General features: G+C 40.1%; 1 protein-coding gene across 4 annotated transcripts in view; it reads left to right on the top strand.

Annotated features, from left to right (window-relative positions):
• RAPGEF4 (Rap guanine nucleotide exchange factor 4) overlaps window positions 1–25833 on the top strand; it is a 451555-nt gene that overhangs the window by 333428 nt on the left and 92294 nt on the right. For all 4 annotated transcript variants that reach the window (XM_089690492.1, XM_089690491.1, XM_089690490.1 and 1 more), the window contains 4 exons: window positions 1158–1246; window positions 8324–8348; window positions 12197–12275; window positions 19242–19388. In XM_089690492.1, coding sequence (XP_089546618.1) covers window positions 1158–1246; window positions 8324–8348; window positions 12197–12275; window positions 19242–19388 — 340 coding nt within the window. The remainder of the gene's footprint in view (window positions 1–1157; window positions 1247–8323; window positions 8349–12196; window positions 12276–19241; window positions 19389–25833) is intronic.

The raw sequence follows: 25833 nt of genomic DNA, 5'->3' as shown, positions 1-25833 counted from the left end.
CCAATTGCATTACAACTGTCATTTCTTAGTGCAGGTTTCTAAATTATTGATTCGTTGCTGTGAGCGGCACTGATGCTAATTTTAGAAAGTTGCTCTTTTTTATTTATTTATTTAAATAAATGTTTTATTTATTCAAAAGTAAGAGTATAACGTTTAAACCCCATTTAGTCTGTGAGCTTATAAGATACAGGTAGTTGAGTACTGATGGGTCTCATAAAGTTACAATTTCACATTAGAACACAAAAAGGAGTGGATAGATTCCACAATAAACATTTCAGAGCAACTCCTAAATGCATGTATCCATGGGTCTCATTGTAGGTGTGATGTAGAGCAGTGGTCTCCAAACTGTGGCCCGGGTGCCGGATGTGGCCCTTTGTTTGATTTTATCTGGCCTTTGGGGCAATAATATATCCTCACCAATAATGGGGCATAATTCCCCCACTGACACCAATGAAGGGGCACTATTCCTCCTCTGACACCAACGATGGGGCACAGTTCCTCCCAATGACACAAACAATGGGGCACAGTTCCTTTCAGTGACACCTACAATTGGGCATGATTCTTCCCACTCAATTACAAGAATGATGGAGCAGACTTCCTACTTCCATTGGCCACAGTTTGGCCCACATAGAGTCTGAAGGACAGTAATCTGGCCCTTTGTTTAGAAACTCTTTTCTTTAGCAACAGTCTACTGTAAGTACATCTAGTACAGCTCAGTCTGGTGTCTACCATCATCCTGTCTTACATTTTGTATCTATGGGGGGGGGGGGAGTAGGCTGTATGGAAATGAGGGGCAAAGAGGGGGGTGCTGCGACCAACTAGGGTAGAGAAGGGGTAGGATAGATAGAATAAGGAGGAGGGGGCATACTCTGTCTCTGATGTGCACTGCCTTACGATTGCACCCTAATCTTTTCATTTTTTTCAATGAGTTGATAAGCACAGAACGGTAGGGTCTGGATTTTATTTATTTATTTATGTGCACCTAGGTTACTTTTATTGTGCCATCACACAAGACTGGAATCTGTTCCAAACACTTAAATTTAAGTACTGTAAATTAAAAGTAGAAGGTTGCAGAAATACCAAAAATAATCATCTAATTGTATACCATTTTGTTTCAAATGTTAATTCATTTAAATCCCGCATATCTGTTTCTGTAGGAATTTTATGTATCCGTATCAGACGATACAAGAACGATTGCTATACTAAAGGAACAGCTTCCTGAGCTGGAGAGGACAGTAAAGCAAATGTAAGCAGTGCACTTATATAATTGTATGTTGTATTGAATGGATCTAGAAAAGCGGCTAAAAGTACAGTTGAAATATGTGTATGGGATCTATTTTACTTGCCAAAGGACAGAGATTTACACACTCTGCCAGACAGCACAGCCAACCAGACCGGTGACCTGATGTTTTTTTTTCCACTGCAGTTTACTGTATAATACAGTCTTGACACCTTCCTTCCTCCAGGCTATAAATGGCTCCTAATACTGACACCCTCACCCCCCCCCCCCCCACCCTCCCCCAGTTAGAGTGCTGTTGTGCATGAAATGATAAATGGCTGATATCAAGTCAAACATAGGTACTTATGCTAGCTGTATTTAAAATACATTTATTTATAGAAATTATATCTATATACTTAATATCTGTTTAAATCAATGCATAACTACATTAATTGTGCTGCTTAATATCTGTCTGGAATTCAGATATAGAATCCCTGCATGTGTCTGTGATGAATGTTTAATGCACTGATCTATTGCCAGCCCTTTAAGTGGAAATGTAACATTCCAGATACATTTACATGCACAAAAGTGATATGTGTTCTCTTATGAGTGTGAAGAATTTGCCTATCTCCTGACACTCATTACAGTTTGTTCTGCACAGCCTAGGAAACCTCTAGAAGGTTAGAATGTAATAAGGGAGGCTTTCTCTAGTAATGGGTTGTGTTTCTGTTGGAGAAAGCAAGGTGAAGATATCTTTGGCATCCATGTGTAAGTTAGCACCACCCACTTTGAGCATTCCAGTCTGAAAGGTACTGGAGACCCCACAGCCTACCTCAATGGCTCAGGGAGAGGTACAGACAAAGCAGTAGGCAAGACACATACAATTCAATGGTACAGGGGTTGAGAAGTTGTTGCTGAGACAGCCTTGGACATAGAAGTTTTTGTGGAAGCAACATCTCTATTCCTATACCCAGGCATGTTTCTTCTTTTTAAGATCAAGGGAGCATGGGCAAATTTTAAAGCTTCACCCATGCCAAGATCCTATGGCTATTCTGCTATGAAGAATGGGATTGTGCTATGATAGAAGCTTACAGTTCACATTAGTGATGTACATTAAAGAAAGACCTTGTTGCCAGAGATTTTTAATAAACCATTAGAAAAATATCCTAGTACGTCTGCCTGTTTAAGTGTTCATTGGATGAGGAGATGAGGTGGTGGGGCACTGGACCCAGGTGTAGGTGAGTATTCTATTCTGGTGATGCAGTTCTTCCCCCAGAGGAGCCACTCCGTTGAATGGGTCCTTCTGTTCATCTCAGTGATAATCCACCCTGACTGAACCCAACATACTCACCAACATACTTGTGGTTTAAAATGGTCTTTATTGTAAAGGTAAAAGCTCTGTAGGGGAGCAAAGGAAAATTGAACATACAACAAACCACAATTGTATAACACTGTAATGCAAACACAGTAATACAATGGATTCAGTGCACACATGCAACAGTACTATGGATAAATACAGCATTTATGGATGTCAGCAGTTACTGGGTGGCCTAGCTAAAAATAAAAAAAGCCCTCACTAAACCACTGGCCAACATACTCTGAGTGCAGTTAGCCAGCACTGGGGCCCTTGACCTCCAGTTGGAGTTTGCACTCCCAAAGGGCAGTATTTGTATTCCTGAAGGAAAGGGTCAACAGTGCAAAACTGACTCTCCACTAATATTGAATCGCGATAGCAGCAATAGTCAGATAGTATCTCATCACTCCAGATGATCTGAAAGTGTCCTCAGCATAAGTCCTTCCCTTCTCTTGGAGTAGTCTGCCTTCACAGTGCACATTATCTGCAGTAGCTTAGTCCCTAGCAGGCAGAATGCATTGCTCTCCTTACAGTCTCTGCTCAGTGCAGTATAGCAGCTCTCTTGGTGGACAGCAGCACAGAAACAGCAACACGATCTCTGGTGGTCACAGAACGGTAGCACAGGAACAGCAATACAGTCTCTGGTGGGCTCAGGACAGCAGCACAGTACTCACAGCTTTCAGTAGCATAGTCTTTGTTGTACCCAATATAGCAGCTATGCATGCTGGTCCCAGCTCCCTGTAGGTTTCACCTAGTACACCACTGTTGCAAACATGCGCATCAGAGATGGACGCGGTTCAACCATTTTGTTAGGCATCTTCATTTTCTCCCCTCATCTTTCCACCCCTCCCTCTCACTGAGAGGAGACATGTGGCCAGAGTGTGTGTACTGTGTATGGGTCACTGGCAGGGCAAGGCATCCCTAGTTCGGTGCTGAGCGGTCTGCGAAAGTGTAGCCTTACTCACCTAGGCCAGGATAAGGCCAGGGTTCCCAAGAGAATTGGAGCCTCACTGACCAAGGTGCCTGCGTAGTTTCACACCTTGTAAAACAGATAAGGAGCCTTCCCAGAAGTTGAAAGAAATGCTGACCTGATGAGCCGAACTCAGTGGACTTGACAGAATCAGATAAACTCTGTTAAACTCCATTTTTCCACTATGTCTCATATCTTGGAATATGAGAGACTTACATAAAAACCAGACATCCCGTCAGATTGGCTAGGAGCAGGCGAACAGTTTGATGGGTCATTCGAATGATCTCGGACCATCAGGGGAGCCGAAACATAGAACTCGTGAACCGCGCAACATATAATTTCATAATTCATATCTAGATAATCCTCAGACTTGTCTGCATAATAATATACCCACGGGTAAATTGTTGCGTGTGCAGCTGGGAAGTTATAGACCAGAATATGAATTATGAAAGATGTTGGTTCCAATTTTGGGTTCTGCCTGCCAATCCCTCCCTAAACAGAGTATTGTTCAGTTACTCAGAACCACCCCCTGCTGGGAAACTTTAAAGCAGGCTGTCAAGCCTAAGAGAAGAGAGTTGAAGAATTCTTCCATTTTTCCATCGTAACATAGGAAGATCATAGCACCCTCCGCTCTGACTTGGATCTGCTAAACCCAGGACTTTGGCAAGTACTTTAACCCTTTCACCTCTCTCTGATATCTCTTTACTGAGCTATGGTTCTCTGTATATTTATATATACATCTTAGTTACATCTTCTCTGTAAATATTTTATTGCACCTGTTTGACCCTTTTAGTAATAAATCTCTCTTTCTGAAAGTGTTGAACTGTTTCTATAGTTCTTAATTGAAATTTACGAATCCCTGCCCTTGAAGAGACGCTACTCTTTGTTTAAACCTCTGTATAACCGGCCTGCGGACCGTTTTATACAGACGACTGTTTCAATCATTATAGTGTTATAACTGATAACGCGAGTTTCCTCTTTCTCAAAAAGGAGGTGGTGGCAGTGTGGAGGGTTAGTTGCGTAATTAACCCGACCCAGTAACAATCGCTCAGGTTGCAGGTACATAGATTGTAGTCCATTAGCTGGAAAATCTTTGTGCAGAGTGCAGCTGGGCGTGGTATTGTTACGCACATCACATCGCGGTTTAGATCGGCCAGTCCTTCGGTCACGAGTTCGATGAGAAGGTCTGGGGTTTGACGCCGTGATCGTGACAACCACCATCGGGCAGTTAGATTAAAGAAGCTACTGGAATATTACTCCTGCACTACCTTCAATAACTCAATCATAAATAATGTAATACAATCAGGTGTGAGCAGCTGCCAGCATCAACATTGTGTTCCCACAATTTTACCGCAAATTAAACTAATATAATAAATGCTGCGCTGCTTCAAAGTGAAATGTGCAAAGGGCCTCTATTCTAGATAAGGGCCCACAAACTCTAAACAATGAGCCAAAATACAACTGTAAACCATAAAGTATATACAACAATGTGTAAATGCTGTAAAATAACACAGTGTCCGTCTTAACAAGTCCATACGGTTAATACCATAGAATAAACACAAAATTTATATGCCAAATGTCTCTCAAAATCCAAATGAACATTCTTGCGTGCTCCTAGAAACCGTCACCATCACTCTTAGTGCTCTTAGGTTCAAACGGTGCCACCTCAGTGCTCACAGAACTCTCACCTTCAATATACTTGAATGCGCCTAGGTTTAGTCACTGAGGTTCCTTCACTCTATGGATCCTCCAATATTCTTTGTCTATAAGGGGCTTTGATAACTTCCTCCCAGTCTGTCAACCCAAATAAGGTGCAGGTCCCCTTTAAGAGTCCTTTGGGGTCATGATGAGATTAAAGAAGCCTCTAGGCTCCTTGCACTGTAAGGCAGCCCAGCAGTCCACTCTCCTCCAGTCCTAGCCTCCACGTGTCTCTCTGTCCTCTATACACAGTGCAGGTCCTCCTCCTCTTTTCCTTTGAGTTTGTTGGGCAGGGGTTACTGTCCTGACCACTCAGCAGCCAATTAAGACCTTCCTCTGCCATTGCTAGGAGCTTACTTTCCCCAAGACTGCAACAGCCAATTATAGTCCTCTCTTTCACTCTTGGTCTCCACCAAAATGAGTACTGCTCCCTCTGTGTGGAAGACATTTTCTCATCCTTGCAACAGGGAGCAATGTTCTGCAGCTTAAAGGGACCACCAGCCAGACTACACATCTTTGTTACTGTGTGTGGCCTACACATACAAAGGTCACACGGCCTGTCTACAGAAGCTCAGAAAAGCTACAGCTGGGATGTTAGGCTATCAGGAGGATGTAAAAGACTGTGTGCCACAATGGGTCTGGAAGTATAAATATAACGCGTGGCCATTGAAGGACATGAGACAGCTTTGCATCATAAAATGTGTCTGAAGATGTGCCTAGAGGGGATGAAAACAATACCCCAGTACTTGTGTTATTTCTGTTGACATATATTGCCTTGCATTCAGTAGCAAAACATAGGGTCTATAAAAGATACCGACACACTGCCTGTAGGGTCCATTAAACACAATCATCATGGCTTTGCTTGAATTGCAGGAAAAGAATATGTCACTGCACAGGATCCCAGCCATGTCTGCACAAATGTGTACCGACCATTAAACACCCTTCTGTAACATACAAAGCCACCAACATCTTTAGGAATAACTTTTTTTTTGCTAGGCAGTATTTCTCACTGTTGATTGGTATCCCAGAGCTTTTTCAAGCATACTCTGCATAATAGGAAAGCCAGAAGTGAGATATCACAGAGAGGCTTATTTAGTTTATTCACAAAAGTTACCATTTTATATGGATATCATATCTTTTATACAGAACGCCACTGCAAATCCACATAATTAAATGGAATCGAATTGCCTGCTAAGATCATAAGAAACACTTTGCTAAATGTGCTTTCTGATCTCCTGTGGCAAACAAACGCAGCCTTCCAAGAGCAGACACTTCAAGTGCACATTCCTATTTGGTTATGCTAATAATGTCATTTGGACTCAAATGAGTAATCAACATTACGTACCTAAAGTCTTCTGTGGCCCTCTGGTAGTTCTTCTTGAATGTTGGCCGAACGAGCGGCTGCCGCAGACTTCCCCAGCATGGAACTTCATAAGATCTCAGATGAATATTGTTCTTACTGATTTCTACAATTACTTTATTGAAGTAATAGCGACAAAATAATTCAAGTGCTTTTCACAAGTTCCCATTTGCAGAAAATAAAGGACTCATTATGTAATGAATTCAGTATCGTTCCCTAACATTTTCAAAGTCTTGGATTAATTTATAGTTTTAGCTTCTACCACAGAGAGTACTAAGGCAGATAAGTTAAAGAACTGGGCACAGTGGAAGGAGGGGGATTGTAAAGATTGCCTAATAAAATTAACCTTTATGTGAAAACTCAGAGTGGAAGCATACTACAAAATCATACAGAGATTTCTGTGCACTAGAAAATTGCATTAATATTTAAAGGAAAGCTGTATTGAGAAAATCACAAAGGCTGTTGTGGCTGAGCTCCCTGTGCAAATGTTGGTTGTCTGCCTTCAATTCTCTGGGACACTGACCTAGAACAAGTATCCTGATCAGGATAGTGGATGCAGAGGTCTGATCTAGATACTTGTCCCGTTAGTGGCTTAGAAAGTGCTAAAGCCTTTATAGAAACATCACAGTCAGGGAACTAGAATTTTCAGAAGAAGGGATCAGCAACAACAACCTCCATATCCCTCACTACAGGCATCCATTCAAGAAGCAGTAAAAAATACAAAATTGGTGAATGAGTTGTATTCAGGGTTATTCTTTTTTACATATTTCAATTGGTTTATCTTAAAAGGCTACTTCCTCATTACATTGATGTTTTTAGTTATACATGAAGCATTGTGGATTTAGAGTCAGCCCCTGCCATTTTTTTATTTTTTGGATGCCTATTCTATCTACTTCTGTTGCATTGTGCATAATATAAAATGAATAAAAATCCAACAGAGAGACTGTATCTACTGCTGATTTATCATGAACTGCACATGAAGACAAGCTTCTATCTGTTCACAATTTTATTTTTTAGTCTATTGATTCAATACTGCTCAGATTTGTCATCTTGAAGTGGACACAAACAGGTCATTGAATTAGTACCTGAGTTATGTCACATGGTTGTTTTACAAACAGCTTTCAGAGCAGAACTGAACATAATCACAGACAATAGCTGACCATCATCTGATCCTGATTGAAAGTTGAGAAATACTGGTCTTCAGAACCATTACATACACCCTAGGTCTTCACATCAGTGTGGAATCCATCAAGATGTAACGGCCAGGGGTCAGGCTTGGAGACCAGTAGCTATAGCAGTAGAGAGGCCAACAGGAAGAGTACACAGGCAGGTTACCCTGGTGGATGATGTTGGCTCACCTGAGGCACAGGGTGTAAGCACTAACCAGTAGTGCTATCAGCTTACCATGCTGAAGAAGGAACCTGTATGAAATAGGGGCAGTTCATGAGAGGCAAGATGATCCATTACAAGTAGCTGAAAGATCACATGACTTGTTCTGATTACTGTTACTGTGTGCCATCTAAAGCTATCCATGCATAGGAGGGGTTTATTTTTTTTATAAACAAAGACTATGCCAGTCTCACAATGTAAAATACCCTTTTTATTTTATTATTACATGTCCTGAATGGCCTAAATACAGGTTTGTTTCAATGTATTGCTTTAACTTGGCTCTTTTTGTGTGTTGTTTCCAGTAAAATAAACTCAGCAATTTATACTTTGCAGATCTGAAGATGGAAAACAAAAGAAAGTGAGTACATTTTTTCTTTTGAATGTTTCCTCAATAAAGAGTGTTGTACACAATATAAGAACAAAGGTAATGTACATCATACCAGAGATTATCCAATACCAACTAGCATAATACCAGTAGATAAATTGGATTTTGTTGTGCAATAGACAGTAATATCACAGTACATATAACCATGTAAACAAAATACATTCTCTAAGCATTAAACAGGATGTCAGCAGGAGGGATTTATCCCAGCTGGTACTTGTGGAGACTTTTTAAGCCATTCACTGTGAACTAGAGCAGTGGTGGGCAACCTTTTTTTTCAACTGAGCCAAATCTCGCCAAAACCATGATTGAAATTTATTTTGAGAGCCACATTTTTAAAACTGAAAATACATCTCCCATATAGTAATTCATCCCCCATAGTAATTCATCCCCCATATAGTAATTCATCCCCCATAGTGTAATTCATCCCCCATAGTGTAATTCATCCCCCATAGTAATTCATCCCCCATAGTAATTCATCCCCCATATAGTAATTCATCCCCCATATAGTAATTCATCCCCCATATAGTAATTCATCCCCCATATAGTAATTCATCCCCCATAGCAATTCATCCCCCGTATAGTATTTCATCCCTCGTATAGTATTTCATCCCCCGTATAGTATTTCATCCCCCATATAGTATTTCATCCCCCATATAGTATTTCATCCCTCATATAGTATTTCATCCCTCATATAGTATTTCATCCCCCATATAGTAATTCATCCCTCATATAGTATTTCATCCCTCATATAGTATTTCATCCCCCCATATAGTATTTCATCCCTCATATAGTATTTCATCCCCCCATATAGTATTTCATCCCTCATATAGTATTTCATCCCCCCATATAGTATTTCATCCCTCATATAGTAATTCATCCCTCATATAGTATTTCATCCCCCCATATAGTATTTCATCCCTCATATAGTAATTCATCCCTCATATAGTATTTCATCCCCCCATATAGTATTTCATCCCCCCATATAGTATTTCATCCCTCATATAGTAATTCATCCCTCATATAGTATTTCATCCCCCCATATAGTATTTCATCCCCCCATATAGTATTTCATCCCCCCATATAGTATTTCATCCCTCATATAGTAATTCATCCCTCATATAGTATTTCATCCCTCATATAGTATTTCATCCCTCATATAGTATTTCATCCCCCATATAGTATTTCATCCCCCCATATAGTATTTCATCCCCTCATATAGTATTTCATCCCTCATATAGTAATTCATCCCTCATATAGTATTTCATCCCTCATATAGTATTTCATCCCCCTATATAGTATTTCATCCCTCATAAAGTAATTCATCCCTCATATAGTAATTCATCCCTCATATAGTAATTCATCCCCCATATAGTATTTCATCCCTCATATAGTATTTCATCCCCCCATATAGTATTTCATCCCTCATATAGTAATTCATCCCTCATATAGTATTTCATCCCCCCATATAGTATTTCATCCCCCCATATAGTATTTCATCCCTCATATAGTAATTCATCCCTCATATAGTAATTCATCCCTCATATAAGTATTTCATCCCTCATATAGTATTTCATCCCTCCATATAGTATTTCATCCCCCCATATAGTATTTCATCCCTCATAAAGTAATTCATCCCTCATATAGTATTTCATCCCCCACAGTACTATTCCCCCCCCCTTCTAGTAAGCCAAGTCCCCCGTGTCAATTCACTTACCTTTTGCGTTCCTCTCGCTGTCTTCCCGCGCCGTTCGGGTCTTCAGGGCGGACTGTGAGAGGAGCCTAGCTCCCCTCCCCTCACGTTCGGCACGCTGCCCCGCCTACACACATCCTGACAGCCACATCCGCAGGCCGGATTAAAAGGTCCGCGCGGACTTTTGGGGCTGCCAACCGAGAGGAGGCAGGGGAGCGGCCGACCGAAAGGAGGGAGGGGAGCAGGCGCCCGGCACACAGAAGAGCCGCATTAGACTGGGTAAAGAGCCGCATGTGGCTCGCGAGCCGCGGCTTGCCGACCACTGAACTAGAGGATCACCATCAGCATATGTATTAGAATTTTGTCATGATTTCTGAGACTGTGCTCCCTGAAATGCTAATGAATGTGGTAGTTGGTATGGTGCTAAATAGATTTCATAACTACGATATAGGGAACTGAGAAGAGGGGGGTGATTACATTTTTGTGTAAACAAGGTGAAATTGTTACAAACATATGCAAGTTAAGGTGCGTTTTGAAAAAAAAAAAAAAAAGGTATAAGTAGGGATAACCTTCAGAGAATAGTATAATATACAGTAAGTTGATTCTGAGAAGTTATACTAAGATGTTGACTTTTCTTGCTACGTTCATGCTTGGCACCACCCCTGCCTGCCTTCCAGGCTTCCCTATTGCTCAGTTAAAAATGTCATCACATTAAAGGTCCAGCAGGGAGAAATGAGACATTTTCATTATCATGATCTGCTCATTCTGAGTTGGCCAGGCTTGTGCCAAGCACAGTTTCGAACACAATGTTAAACAATAACATTAATAACATAAATTACACTTTCCCGCAATTATATTGAAATGTAATAGTTGGTAAAGTTAGATGGTAATATGTGTTACCATCATAAAGAGGAAACATAGGTATACTGCAAATACATGCAAGAAGTACATATCTGTTTACAATTTTTCCTACCAAAGGATTTGGGGTTTTTTGTCAGCCACTTCTATGTTGTTTTCAGCAAGTTCTTCCCGATTCAGTTTTACTCCTTCAGTGTTCAGCTTTATCACTTTACTACTTTCTGGCTCTGCTTTATCATTTCCTGGACCACCTTCCTAAGATTTAGAGAGAAGTTGTGATGCTGCTTTGCTGTCCAGTTAGCAGACTAGAAACAGTTGCCAAAAGAAGTTTCATTGCAGAACTGGAAAATAAGTGTGTCATCTATCTTGCCGTACAGAATGGCAGAGGTCTACAAATCATAAGACCGGCTCAACAGAATTCCTTTGTCTGATATATAGGCTTATGAGCAGGTAACTGAATTTTTTGAACACATTCAATTCTGTTGGATTGGAGACCTATATGAACTGTGTATCTATCTGTATCTATCTGTTTGCCTGGTTCTTCTCTAGGTCTCCCAACAGAATTCCTTTGTCTGATATATAGGCTTATGAGCAGGTAACTGATTTTTTTTTAACACATTTAATTCTGTTGGATTGGAGATCTATATGAACTGTGTATCTATCTGTATCTAGCTGTTCGCCTGGTTCTTCTCTAGGTCTCCCAACGGAATTCCTTTTTCTGATATATAGGCTTATGAGCAGGTAACTGATTTGTTTTAACACATTCAATTCTGTTGGATTGGAGACCTATATGAACTGTGTATCTATCTGTTTGCCTGGTTCTTCTCTAGGTCTCCCAACAGAATTCCTTTGTCTGATATATAGGCTTATGAGCAGGTAACTGATTTGTTTTAACACATTCAATTCTGTTGGCTTGGAAACCTATATAAACTGTGTGTCTAGCTGTTTGCCTGGTTCCTCTTTAGGTCTCCCATACAACAGAATTGAACATATTCAACATTATTTGGTTACCTACTGCAAGACTAGAATGCATAATTATGAGCCTATTAGTCACAGCAAAATGAACAGATACAGGTACAGCAATAAAGGTCAAATATAATTGGATGCAAGGATACCAAGTTTGTAAAGGCATTTTAAGTAATATCCAAATTTGCTTGCAGTCTTTAGATATTCTGGTTGATGCTAACATCATGTCGCTCTAATGGCATCTTTGGCAAACACCTTTCAAAGAAGTTTGAATAACATTTTGAAGTAACTTTTGTTTGATTGACAGCACAAAGTGCTTTTGCGGCAGTTCAGCACTGGGGATGAAAGACTACAGAAGCGACAGTCAATACGAAGCAATGATGAACGTAGGTTTTTTTTATGAAGATTTGTCTTATTGGGTTTTTTTGTCTATTCTTTTGTTTTACTTCTTACTCTCTTGAGCCTGTTGTAACCTAAAAAATTAAAGGGTCAGTCCCTGCAGTGTTTTGATTTTCATGTTTGCTAAATGAGACCTTTTTCCTTTAGATTTTATCTGCATAGAGATAGGCAGGTAGGTTGAGGCTTTGGAGAATTTAGACAGCTGTTAAGTAGCACCTAGTTCTCATACTGTGAACTCACACAGATCAATTATTATACTGCTTAGGTTTGACCTCTGTAGCATTAGCACATCTCATGCTGCCTACCAGAGAAGGGTGACTGGGGAAGGCAACAACAAATGACTCTTTGTTGTGTTCCTCATTATATATCCCATTAAGGAAACAGTGAACCAAGCAAAGTTCATGGTTCACTAGTTGTTTCCCGAACCCAGCGGGAAATCCGCAAACCCTGAACATAGCGCCTGAACCCCATTGAAGTCCATGGGAACCAAATCTTGTTTTTTGTTCTGGTCCTTTTCAACTCCAGTATGTAAGTTTTTGTTTAAAAAAAAGCATGTGTAGCTCAGACATGTGCTATTGCAAATAAAATAAAAAAAATTAAATAAAAATACTGTAAACCAGGAAGCTGCTTCAAGAGCAATGTTAAAAATACACGATTCCCTTAAATAACATGCTTGGCGGTTGCCTTAAACTCGTATGTTAATTTGCACACAATGGGGGAGATTTTGCTAAAACTGGTGTGCACAGAATCTGGTGCATATGCGCATAGTATCCAATCAGTTCTAACTCCAAAGACATGCTGGTAGGTTAATTGGATCCTGTCTAAATTGTCCCTAGTATGTGTATGTATGAATGTAGGTTAGGGACCTTAGATTGTACACTCCTTGAGGGTTAGGGACTGATGTGAATGTACAATATATATGTAAAGCGCTGCGTAAATTGACGGCGCTATATAAGTACCTGAAATAAATAAATAAAATAAACTTCAGCTTGTTCAATTAAGCTTTGACAATAAAAACCAGAAGCTGATTGGCTACTATGCAGAGCTGCACCAGATTCTGTGTTCACCAATTTTAGTAAATCTCCCCCAATGCCCACCTAAGTGATGCTTAGGGAAAAAGAAACTACTTTACTGTTTGTAAAAAATGGGTGGAGTCTCCCTCAAAATCCAGTTCAAAATGCTAACAAGATAATTGGTCAATCATGTCAACTGAAATCCCTAGAAGGGTTGTTGATACTGGTAGTAGGATAAATGTTGAGGGTAACAACAGGTCATAAGGGGTGTCACTCATTGTGATTGATGTTAGATCTTTATCACTGGATGATGTGATTAATGTTGGATTTGCATTGGATAACTCATGGTCGACCCGAACCCAAAGCTCATTCCTAATCCAGTTTTAGCTTTGTTTAGTCAAAAAACTTACTTAGGAAACTATGAAGTGAGAACTTTTGTGTTGCCTGATAACAGTATAGAGTTAGTTGACTTTTTCCTCTATAATAAACCTTTCTTGAAAGAAATAGAGAGGGACTGCCATTGGTGAGCTCCTTCAAAAAACATTGGTTGTCTGGCTAACATTCTGATACTCTAGACAATACACTGACACTGCCTTTGGTGCTGAACTAAAGGCTGGAGCTAAAACATATATATGAGAGCTGTATGGCTTTCTAATATTCCAAATTCTATTCATCCAGTCTAGAGTCTTACACAACTCAGTCTGGAAGCAGAACCAGTCAGGTGACGACTTTTTTTTACTGTAATTAAGCATTGTAGCCTGGTCAATAATCTGCCCCAACCTGTGATTGGACAGTCAATCAGCAGCACACTGATGAGCTCATGCCTCTGCTTTTCTACAAGTGCTGCCCCTCCTTCTTCCAGTCAAATTAAATTCAGGTACTTACATTAGTTTTCATTCCAATATACATTTAGGCTCCATGCACACTAGCATTTTTTAAGCTCCTAGGAGCTATTATGAGCATTTTTTTATGCTATTAGAAGCTGATAGCATTATGCTATGTGTCCATGCACACTATTTTATCCGTTTTTCAACCTTCAGCATTTAGCAGCAGAAAAAAAATGTTTTGTACAGTTTTTGGGACAGTTTTCCTTGCAGAAAAAAATTCTGAACACTCCTAAGGCTAGGTTCGCATCTGTGCGGGTAGTGCCAGTGTGGGACCTGCACAAATACCAGCAGCTGGAACCACCCACGCAGAGAAACGCGGGACCCGTGGGCGGGTGCCAATATTCTTAATAGCATGCTGCCTGCACTGGAAATCGCAATCGTACTGGGAACCTTGGTTCCAATGCGGGGTGTGATTTAAAAAATAGTGAGGGAATTCTTTCCTGTGTGTCCCGGAGCATGACAGCCTGCACAGGTTTGAACCTAGCCTAATCGCTCCTAAACCGCTACTAAACCGCTACTATAATCCGGTTCAAAAAAGCTGTTATCAGCATTTTTTATCCAGCGTTTTTTTCTACTGTTTTTGAGCTTATGAAAAAAGTGCTAGTGTTCATGGGGCTTTAATGTTTTTAATGAACAACTAACTGCATTAGTTTGTGTTTTTACTTGTTTATGGAGTTCAGTGTAAACTGTAAAATCAATATAACTAAAACGTATTAAATTATTTATTGTCACTCAGTATTTTGGAATTGTAAGTTATATATTGTGCTAAGTATGCTTTGAAGGTTCTCTCCAAGATTCTCACTGAGTTGAAGATTAGGGTTGACACCTGTTACTTTTGCTATACTGAATTTCATATTCCATTGTATTGTTTTAGCAGGGGGGGGACGTGTTTGGGTGAATTACCTTTGTAGAGGTCAAAGTGTAAATGAAACGAGGAAGAAAATTGTTTGGTTAAATGGCTGTTTCAAGTGGCAGTAAACTATTTTCAGAGCTGAGCCTCATGTTGTTCCGGGTCAGTTTACTTAAATGGTTTTTTCTTTCTGTATCGATGGTTCATGAGCCATAGAGCAAGAGCTGCTTCAATTGTAAAGAGTCAAATCACATCTCCAGCTTTACTTGGGAATCATGTACAGTTTTCACAGGCTTAAAAAGAGATATAATACCTGTTGTTTGAAGACTGGCCAATAACCTCTTCAACACAATAGCTAAAGATGATGCTTAACAGATTCTAGAGTGTTTCTGAAATTATAACTTTACAAAAAATTCAAGATTTTACCATAGATTTCACTTGATTTTCAGACATCGACAAAATGTTATTCTGATTCTGTTTTATTGAATATTTTGTGACTTATATGACATATTGTTAGATAATACTGATTTTTTTCTGTTTTTTGTTAGTTACAATTAAAAGTAGAACTAAAGGCAAACCTTTTTTGTCAGTTTTTTTGCTATCTGTGTTCCATTGGGGAGATTTCCCTTCACTTCCTGTACCATAGTGAAAACAGGAAGTGAGAGGAAATCCCTCCAAAGTGAGGGAATCCCTGGTTGTCCCCAGGGTCACCAGAACTAGTTTCCCCTTCTTGTGACAACCAAACGTTTGTGATTCACATTCACACTTCATGATTAACGGTAAACAGAACTGACAAAGAGGGTGAATGTTTCTAATGGGGAGGGCGGGGGGGGGGGGGGGGGCACAGACAGCATTAAAAAACTGACCGGTATTCTAATCTCTGTCTACTCTATCCAAAATAAAAAAAAATTGCATTTGAAGTATATAGTTATACTTCAAGCCAGGGGTGGACTGACAACTCATGGGGCCCCCGGGCAATAGGGGATCATGGGGCCCCTGTGTCCTTGCTCAAACTCAAAAAAGCCTACGAAAAAGGTACCAGGGGCATCTCATGGGGCCCCCTACTGACCCCGGGCCCTCGGGCAGTGCCCGGGTTTCCAAATGGTCAGTCCGCCCCTGCTTCAAGCTAATTTCAATTAACTGTGCAGCTTTTTTTTTTTTTTTTTTTTTTAAGTCCATTTTTTTGGAGAACACAGCAGTCAGCACCATGATCACTGACTTTTCTTTCAGCTAGCTAGGAAAGCTGTGACTCCTGTTTTCTGAATAATCTAAAATGTGGTCAGAATGGTGGCAGATGAGAAGACCGGGCAGGATCTCGTACTCTTGTCTTTCTTTGGAAACAGTAGTGTTACATAACAGGTGAGGATTAAATCCCACCTACAAATAAAGATAACAAATCCTCTAATCCCTAAATCCTCATGAGTGGTCTGATCAGGTCTACCGGTCCCTTTTTCAGGTGGACTCGATTGTCAGTGGACAGATCCCCTGCTGAGCAAAACGGATCCACACCATGTGAAAGGGGCCTATAATACCCTTCCACTTACCTCAAAACAAATTTCATGTGGCCCATCATATGAGTTAGCATCCTTTGGGCAGAGTAGAAATACGAACACACAGCTGTGATGTGTATGCACCACCACTGCTGGCAGACTGGCTGATGGCTAGTCCAGTGGACTATGGTGGGAGGGGCCATGACTGCCTGTGTGCTGACTTCTGGTTGAGAAAGCCTGGGTGTCATTCAGCCCACAATTGAAGTAGCAGTCATTGGACTCAGACTTTCTGTAGGGGACAGCAAAAAAGTAGCAGTTGGGTATTGCAGCTAAAGCTGTATTTTTGGGGTGAATCTAAGCATTATTTTTATTTAGAAGTTAAAGTTGGGCTTCAACAAATATAATTCAGCCCACTGATGAAGGGGCAGGCACACCCAAACAAATGCTTCAGTGTTTAGTAGATTCTGCCATGTCAAATCACCCAGTGCTTTAATCTCTTGAGGGACTCTGATGGCTACCCTTGAGTTTCCAGGTCTACACACCTGCTTTAGACATTTTGAGGAGACCCCTTTCTCTTTTTTGACTTTACTGTATATATATTTTGTAGACAGCAGTATGAAAAATAAGAACACACCAAGGCAGGAATAAGGGTTTAAACTGCATAGGGAGCAAAAATAGAACAAGAAAGTATGAAAGGGACATCTTGCCATTGATTATTCTAAGATATCCCAAATACAAGATGGGAAGTGGTTTTGTGTATCAGTGCTTTGAATTTGTGTTGAATTCTTCTTCAGACCTTTTCTCTCCCCATTCAGCATATTAAAATTATCTGTATGTATTGCTTAAGTGGAATTCCAGACAAAGAACTATCAATCATGCTCACTGCTTTACTTGAAAACATTTGTCATTTTCACCAGACATTCTTGCAATAACTCTGCTACCTCCAGTAGGAAAGTGGTTCAGTTTCCCAATGATCAAATAAAGGTGATGATACAGATTCACTGCCCAGTGATGAGGTTGGACAAGGAGAGTTTATATAGGAAGACACAAATCTGAACAAGGAAATAAGTGTACCATGCACACTTACTGGCCTCTTTATTAGGTACACCTGTTCAGTTGTTTGGTAACACAAATTGCTAATCAGCCAATCACATTGAAGCCATTCAATGCATTTAGGCATCTAGACATGGTGAATATGACTTGCTGACGTTCGAACTGACCATCAGAATGGGGAAGAATGGGGATTTAAGTGACTTTGAACGTGGCATGGTTGTTGGTGCCAGACAGGCTGGTCTGAGTACTTCAAAAACTGTTGATTTACTGGTATTTTCACACGCAGCCAGCTCTAGGGTTTACAGAGAATGGTCCGAAAAAGAGAAAATATCCAGTGAGCAGCAGCTGTGTGAACGAAAATGCCTTGTTGATGTCAGAGGTCAGAGGAGAATGGGCAGACTGATTCAGGATGATAGAAAGGCAACAGTAACTCAAATAACCAATCATTACAACCAAGGTATGCATAATGCCATCTCTGAATGCCATCTTGAAGCAGATGGGCTACAGCAGCAGAAGACCACACTGGGTACCACTCCTGTTAGGTAAGAACAGGAAACGGAGGCTACAATTCGCACAGGCTCACCAAAATTAGACAATAGAAGATTGGAAAAATATTGCCTGGTCTCGATTTCAGCTGCGACATTCAGATGGTAGGGTCAGAATTTGATGTAAGCAACATGAAAGCACAGATCCATCCTGCCTTGTATCAACGGTTCAGGCTGGTGGTGGGGGTGTAATGGTGTGGAGAATATTTTCTTGGCACACTTTGGGCCCCTTAGTATCAATTGAGCATAATTTAAATGCCACAGCCTACCTGAGCATTGTTGCTGACCATGTCCATCCCTTATACAGTATACCCATCTTGTGATGGCTACTTCCAGCAGGATAATGCACCATATCACAAAGCTCAGATCATCTTAAACTGGTTTATTGAACATGACAATGAGTTCACTGTACTCCAGTGGCCTCCACAGTCACCAGATCTCAATCCAACAGAGCACTTTTGGGATGTGGTGGAACAGGAGATTCGCATCACGGATGTGCCGACAAATCTGAAGCAACTGTTTGATGCTGTTATGTCAATATGGACCAAAATTTCTGAGGATATTTCCAACACCTTGTTGAATCTATGCCATGAAGAATTTAGTCAGTTCTGAAGGCAAAAGGGGTTCCAATCCGGTACTAGCAAGGTGTACCTAATAAAGTGAGTATGTATCATCCCTATGGCTTGGCATGGGTGTGTAAGAGTGGCTCAATGAAGTATACAACGTGTTCAACCGCTGTCAGGTTATTTTATTATGTGTCCCATATGGGGACATTTTCCTTAATTTCCTGTCCTGTAGACACAACAGGAAATGAATGGAAACCTTCTCAAAATGAGGGAAATCCCCTCTTGCTGGAAGATTTCTCCTCTGTTCCTGTTCTGGTGACTACTACAAATTTTAGACTTTCCCTCATCTTCAGTACCTTTGATGGTAGTCACCAAGACAAATAGAATACATCTGCCTAATGGACACAGACAGTTTTAGATGTAGGTAAAATTTTAATTCTGTTTTCAGTTTCATTGATAATTTTGAGAAAATATTTGCTTTGTAGTATGGTTATTCTGTATATGTTTTGTCCATTTAATACAGTTGTGCTATTTCTTGTCTCCTAACAGTTCTGTTCAAGGTGTACTGCATTGATCACACATACACCACTATTCGCGTGCAAGTGGCAGCCTCGGTGAAGGAAGTGCTCTCTGCTGTAGCCGATAAACTGGGCTCTGGGGAAAGCTTGATACTTGTAAAGATCAGTTCTGCAGGAGGTACTGTTTGACTATCATTCTCTACGCTCATAGAAAATAATTTAAAAACTCAAGGTTAAACACACAAATAGCAATGGTTTTATCAAAGCGTTTGAGATAATTTGAGTTGATTACAAACAACAGTACGATCCCCCGCCGAGTAAATAGGCCAAGCTGGGTGCTGGAAGTAGATCTTTGCTGAAGACAGCTACCGTGCTGCCTTGTAGGGTAACAGTATGGACAATTCCCAAAATATAACTAAAATGATCAGCTAGCACTGTGCTGCAAAACGACTCGCTTAACAAAAATGGACCTTCGCAGAATGCCCTTGTGTTGTTGCTGAGCAAATGAAAGGACTAACATAATGAGATTGACCAAAATGCACACTACACAACTGTTGTTTGCTGTTTTCCATGTACACGTCTTTACTTATACCTGTTCTTTCTCTAAAGCTGGCCACATGTTACAATCTTTTCATACAATCCAGTTTTCATCTTCTGATTGTATGATAAATGTCATCCCACATAACCTCATAAAGATTGCTGTCCGATAGCTATTTTGTTTTAAGGATTGCAGAAGAATATCACACATGTAGAGATCCTGATTTTAAAGTAGAACTGTAAAGTAGAGTGTGACAGAAAACATTATATGTTGTTATATAATTGAAACACGCATGTAAGAATATGATCTAGTAAATAGTTATTTGTCTAAAGCTGACCATTAACATTATAATCTGTTTGCACTGTCTGCATTTGATCCACAAAAAACTGAGCAAATCTGAATGGATACAAAACTACTGTACAAATCCTGTGCACCGTGTTAATACATATCCCAAATGAATGTGATACATAATATTCATATATTATTAAAATTTGTTCGAGAAAATATTTTTCTTGTTCCTTCAAATTTTTCTGTCACTGTGGTAGAAAAAAGATGTTGATTTGGCTCCACTAATGATTCAAAAAATGAACAAACATTCCTGATATAAAAGTTTTCAATGAAATGCTGCCAGTGTATGGCCAGCTTAGAAAAAGATACATATCCACATATACTGTATGTATCAAATAATATACGCATTCATATAGAACAAGGGCTACATATCCCAGATATATGTTTTGCACAATATATTAATCTATATAGCATGATGAATCTGGAGAATTTGGAGGCCATGTGAACACTTTGAACCCGTTGCGTTCCTCATACCATTCTTGAATTCATCAGACCAGGCCACCTCCTTTCTTTGCTCAGTTATAACACCTTTCTATCAGAACCAGCATTAACTTTTTGAGCTAAAGTAGCTCTTCTATTGGATCCTATTGGATCAGACTATACGGGCTTGCCTTCTCCAACATGTGCATTAATGAGCTGTGGCCGCCCATCTCCCTGTTGCCACTTCACCGCTTTTTCTTCCTTGGATACTTTTGGTAGGTCCTGAGCAGTGCAGACCAGGTACATCAGAGTTGCTCTGACCCAATCATCTAGCCATTACAATTTCACCCTTGTCAGCTTTGCTCAAATCCTTATGCTTGTCAATTTTGTTCTGCTTTCAACACATCAACTTTAGAGACACTTGTATGTTTACTTGGGACTTAATATATCCCACCCACTTTCAGATGCCATTGTAATGAGACACATATGTTATTTACTGTAACTGTCAGTGGTTATAATGTTATGGCTGATTGATGTGTGTTTGACATAATGTATTCATTTATAAAGTATAAGGGATACAGTACATATCCCATATATATAATTTATATAAGAAATAATTTTACAATATATAGTACTAGGCTTATAAATCCTATATATATATCCTATATATATATACATTATGTAATACATTCATTTATATATTATGAGGGATGATACCTGCCCTATATATCTTTTGTTTTGTTAATATATTAATTTATAAAATATAAGGGATACTATATATATATATATATATATATATATATATATATATGTGTGTGTATTTATTATTTATTACATAATATACTACATATGTTCATTTGTGTATTAAGAGGGATATATACCATATATACAGAGCTTGTTTTTCTCAGAGAATAGGTGTAGGAACTCCTCCCTTCTCAGTCACCCCTTGTTTCCACCCCCTACCTACCTCTGCGCACCGTCCCTCAGTTCCACCCCCAACCCACCTCCCAGTAGAGCTCCTTTTGGAGGATACAGAGCCAAGTATCATTTTGTATGGAATTGTAAATGATAACAAGAAAAGCAGTAAAATAGATCCTCTGCAGCTAGCAAAAATAGCCCCCCCCCCCAAGCAACATTAGATTCCCCAGGCAACAATGGACCTCTGCAACAAAATACCACCCCAGCAAAAATTGACCCCCATCAGCAACAACAGATCTCCCATCAGCAAACAACAATAAACCCCTCCCTCAAAAGTAGGTTACTTTAACAATTGACCTCCCAACAACACCAGATCCCTCTCCAGCAGCAATAGACCTCCCCAGCAACAATAGACCACCAGGCAAATATAGATCCCCTCCAGTGACAATAGATTCTCCAGCAGCCAGCATCAATAGACCCTCTAGCACACCCCAGCACTCCTTGCCATTTCATTCAATCAGTGCTTGGGGTGCTGGCACTGCATTCCCTCGTGTTCCCACTGAAAAAAGCCCTGCCTATATATATGTTTTACATATGATATTCCTTTATATAGTATGAGAGATACAATATATATATATACTATGCATATCTTTTACATAATCTATTAATCTATTCATGTATGTAGAACGAGAGATACATATCCTATATATATGTTTACATAATGCTGTATATTACTTTGCAGCATATAGCAGGAGAAATAAATATGTAATAATAATATATTTATACAGTATATTATAGGGGATGCATATCAATATATAATTTACATTATGTATTCATTATTATAGTACAAGGGATACATATTCCATATATACTGTATGTTTTTCATAATATACCCAAAGTGTTCATCACATTATCTGCTTGTCCATCATAGTACTGATCTCTACTTGCTCTGTATATACTGCTATATTTTTCATATAGTATTAAAAGGTAAAATTACATTTTAAAATCTAAATTCTGCCATATAGGTGCTACTATCACATAAAACACACTCTGATTTACAATCTCTGCTAATGAGAACAAACAGAGCATGGAGCTGTAGAGGAACATAGTGACTAAGCCTTTTCAGACCGGTGTGGTTTTCAGCACAGTCCCAAATGAGTGAATATGTTGCTTTGATTTTAAATTAATGTTCAAAATGTTATTATACTATCAGAGTTTTGGTGCTGCATTGCTTTTGGGTATTACTTGTGAAAGATCCTTTAAAAGGAGACAGGACCAAAAGAGATGCAGGTGTGATACAAATGTGCTATAGACCTTTTATTTTCAGAAAGGTCATATTTATCTAGAGAATTCTCTGTGTGGACATAAGGTGTGGGATATCACATTGAGCTCAGTTGATTGTTCACAGAGGTGGAGGAGGATAATTTACATGGATTGTCTTCACTTGAAAGAAGTTGGCCATTTTATTGTTGCATTTTGTGGATTGCACTGTTGTCTAAAAATCTGAAGGATGCTTTGTACTGTATATATTGTTACTGTATGTTATATATATTGAGGGTATAGAACTAAGGGAAGAAGGATTACATTACATTGCTTTATATTTCTGGCAAAATAGATTTAAACATCTGATACAGTGTCTGCTTGGCTTCCATCCTCATTTCTTGTAGATTATTCCAATTCAAGGACGTTAAAACCAAAAAGCTAAAGTGGTTCTAAAGGCTGAACATCTTTTACCTTAATGCATTCCCTGCATTAGGATAAAAAAAAATGTTCCAGTGAAAGTATCACCCCCTGACACCTCCCCCCATCCCCCATACTTACCTGAATCCTATCTGAATCCAGCGCTGTGCACATCTGCAGCAGCACTAGTCTCTCTCTTTCCTCACAGGACAGAGAGATAGCAGCAAGTGCCATTGGCTCCTGCTGCTGTCACTCAAATCCTGTGAGAAATGGCTCCTGCTGTTTTAAATCACACAATGATCAGGAAGTGGGGGTGGGGCTAAGTTGTGCTCTGTGTGTCTATAGACTCACACAACCTGGCTCTGGGACGATCCCACAGGTACAGGAGCCCCAGAGAAGCAGCTTCCTATGCTGGTGCACTGAGAGGAGGAGGAAGAGGAGCCTGGAGTGCTGGAGAGGAACCCCCGAAGAGGAGGTTTGGGGCTGCTCTGTGCAATACCATTGCACAGGGCAGGTAAATATAACATGTTTGCACTGCGCAAACTGTTGGCGCTATATAAATCCTATATATATATAATTACAATGCTGATGTTATACAATGAAAGTGTATGCTGTGACCATATAATTAATTTAAACAAGCAGCTAGCAGACTTCAGCACTACTTCTTAAAGTGACAGTCCGCACTTCCACTAAGGTCTGTGTTTAAAGGAGTACTAAAGTCACATTCATTACATTTGGTATTAATAACGAGCACTATTCACTGACTCAAAATGCTATATTAGTATTGTTGAAACATTTTTTTCTTACTTTGAAAAAAGTGTGCATATCTTCATTCCATTCCTATGGCTGCAGTTGTTTTTTTTTAGTATTTTCAGGCCAGTTCTTCAGGGATGATAGGGGTGATACACCAACTTCCTACTGAATGCAAACATGAAAGAACATCCTGAGGTACCTTTTAGATGTGCATGTTCCATGAAGGAAACTGGCCACTGGATACTGTACACTTTAGTTATGCAGTCTGCCCATTAGTTGCCTAATTATATTCTCAGACCTTCTGGAACAGTAATCAAGCAGCTGATCAGCCCAGAACAACTAAAGTCTGCACCATCCAGTGGCCAACAGGACAGAACATGCTTGTCTACAGGGATGCCAAGGATGTGTTCTTGGTCTTGGGCTCATCACTCATCATGGGTTATACTCACTGCTCTGAGTGCATTTGAATGGGTGAATACAAGGGGAGATATTGAGATAGTAAAATGAATTGTAGACACAGGCATTAAATAAATGAATGCAGATGGGCATCTCTGGAAGGATGCTCAGGTATTTATAGGGGACTAAGGGTATTTTAAGGAAACTGAATGAAAAAAAAATATTTTAATATGCTTTAAAGTGATATTAAAGGCATTTTATTTTAAGTAACATATATGTTATACTTACCTGCTCTGTGCAGGGGTTGGGCACAGAGCAGCCCCAGTCCTCCTCTTCTTGGGTCCCCCACTGGCACTGCTGGCCCCTCCTTCCTGCCTTGTTCCCCCAGAGCAAGCAGCTCATTCACACACAGAGCCGCCCCCTCTCTTTCCTCACTGGCTGTGATTGACAGAAGCAGAAGTTCTCGTGCACATCTCTGGGTCAGGATGGGGCTCAGGTAAGTGTTGGGGGGGGGGCTGCTGCACACAGAAAGTTTTTTACCTTTATGAAGGTAAAAAGGCTTTGAGCCTTCACAACCACTTTTAAAGGGTTTTCACCTTAATGTATTCTCTGCATTAAGGTAACAAAAACTTTTAAAAAGTTGCTCCTTTCAGGCCCCTTTTAAATACTTACCTGAGCCCAATCTCAAGCCAGCATTGTGGCCATCTGCAGCAGTTCTTCTCCCCTCTCTCTCTTCTTACAGCAGATTTTACAGCAGTAAGTGCCATTGGTTGTTGCCCCTGTCAGTCAAATACTGTGAAGAGGAAGCAGGGACCGAGCCACACTGTGTGTCTATAGACACACAGCCCAGCTTGGGATCGAGCCTGCACGAGTGCCCCCATAGCAGGCAGCTTGCTATCGGGGCACTCAGAATAAGAGGAAACAAGATCGCCAGCAGGGGACCCCATAAGAGGAGGTTTGTGGCAGCTCTGTGTAAACACAGAGCTTGTTTTTCACATCTCTCTTAGACTTCGTTTATACTTGCAGTTGGATGGTGGTAAAAACAGGATGTTGAGCTATGCTTTTACCATCCCTGGATGCCCCATTTAATAAAACATGGCGGCCAAGTGAATGGGCCGTTACACAACCTCCTTGCCCTCATATGCAATGTGTGTGTTGGTACATGCTTTGCAGGGTTAAAACAGGCAGTGTAAAGGTAACATATTACCTCCCAACTGCTTGTCAAAACACGGTCTGAAAAATGATCCACCACAGATCACTTTTCAGAGGTCAAACGCTGAAGCCATTGTTAACTAGGCCAAACTAAATGAATACCACTAAAGGAGACTGGAAGCATGAAGGAAACAGAACACTTGCTGATCTAAACATGAGTGGTTGTCTGAGATCTGTGTAGAGGAATTGCCAGAAAGTGAGACTTTCCTACAGGGAATTGTAACAAGGGGTTGGTTAATATGGCTGCTTCCCTAAAAAAACAAACTCAATGGATTTCCTGCTATAGACATTGTGTCATTTTCCCCCCAAATACTTTCTAAGTTCTCCCACTCATTTAATCACAGGCTGCAACAATATC

The sequence above is a fragment of the Staurois parvus genome, unplaced genomic scaffold (genome assembly GCF_062004578.1).
Source record: "Staurois parvus isolate SC_StPar_1 unplaced genomic scaffold, SC_StPar_1.0 ptg000530l, whole genome shotgun sequence".
Lineage (NCBI taxonomy): Eukaryota > Metazoa > Chordata > Amphibia > Anura > Ranidae > Staurois > Staurois parvus.
This window is presented reverse-complemented; position numbering and strand designations above follow the sequence as displayed.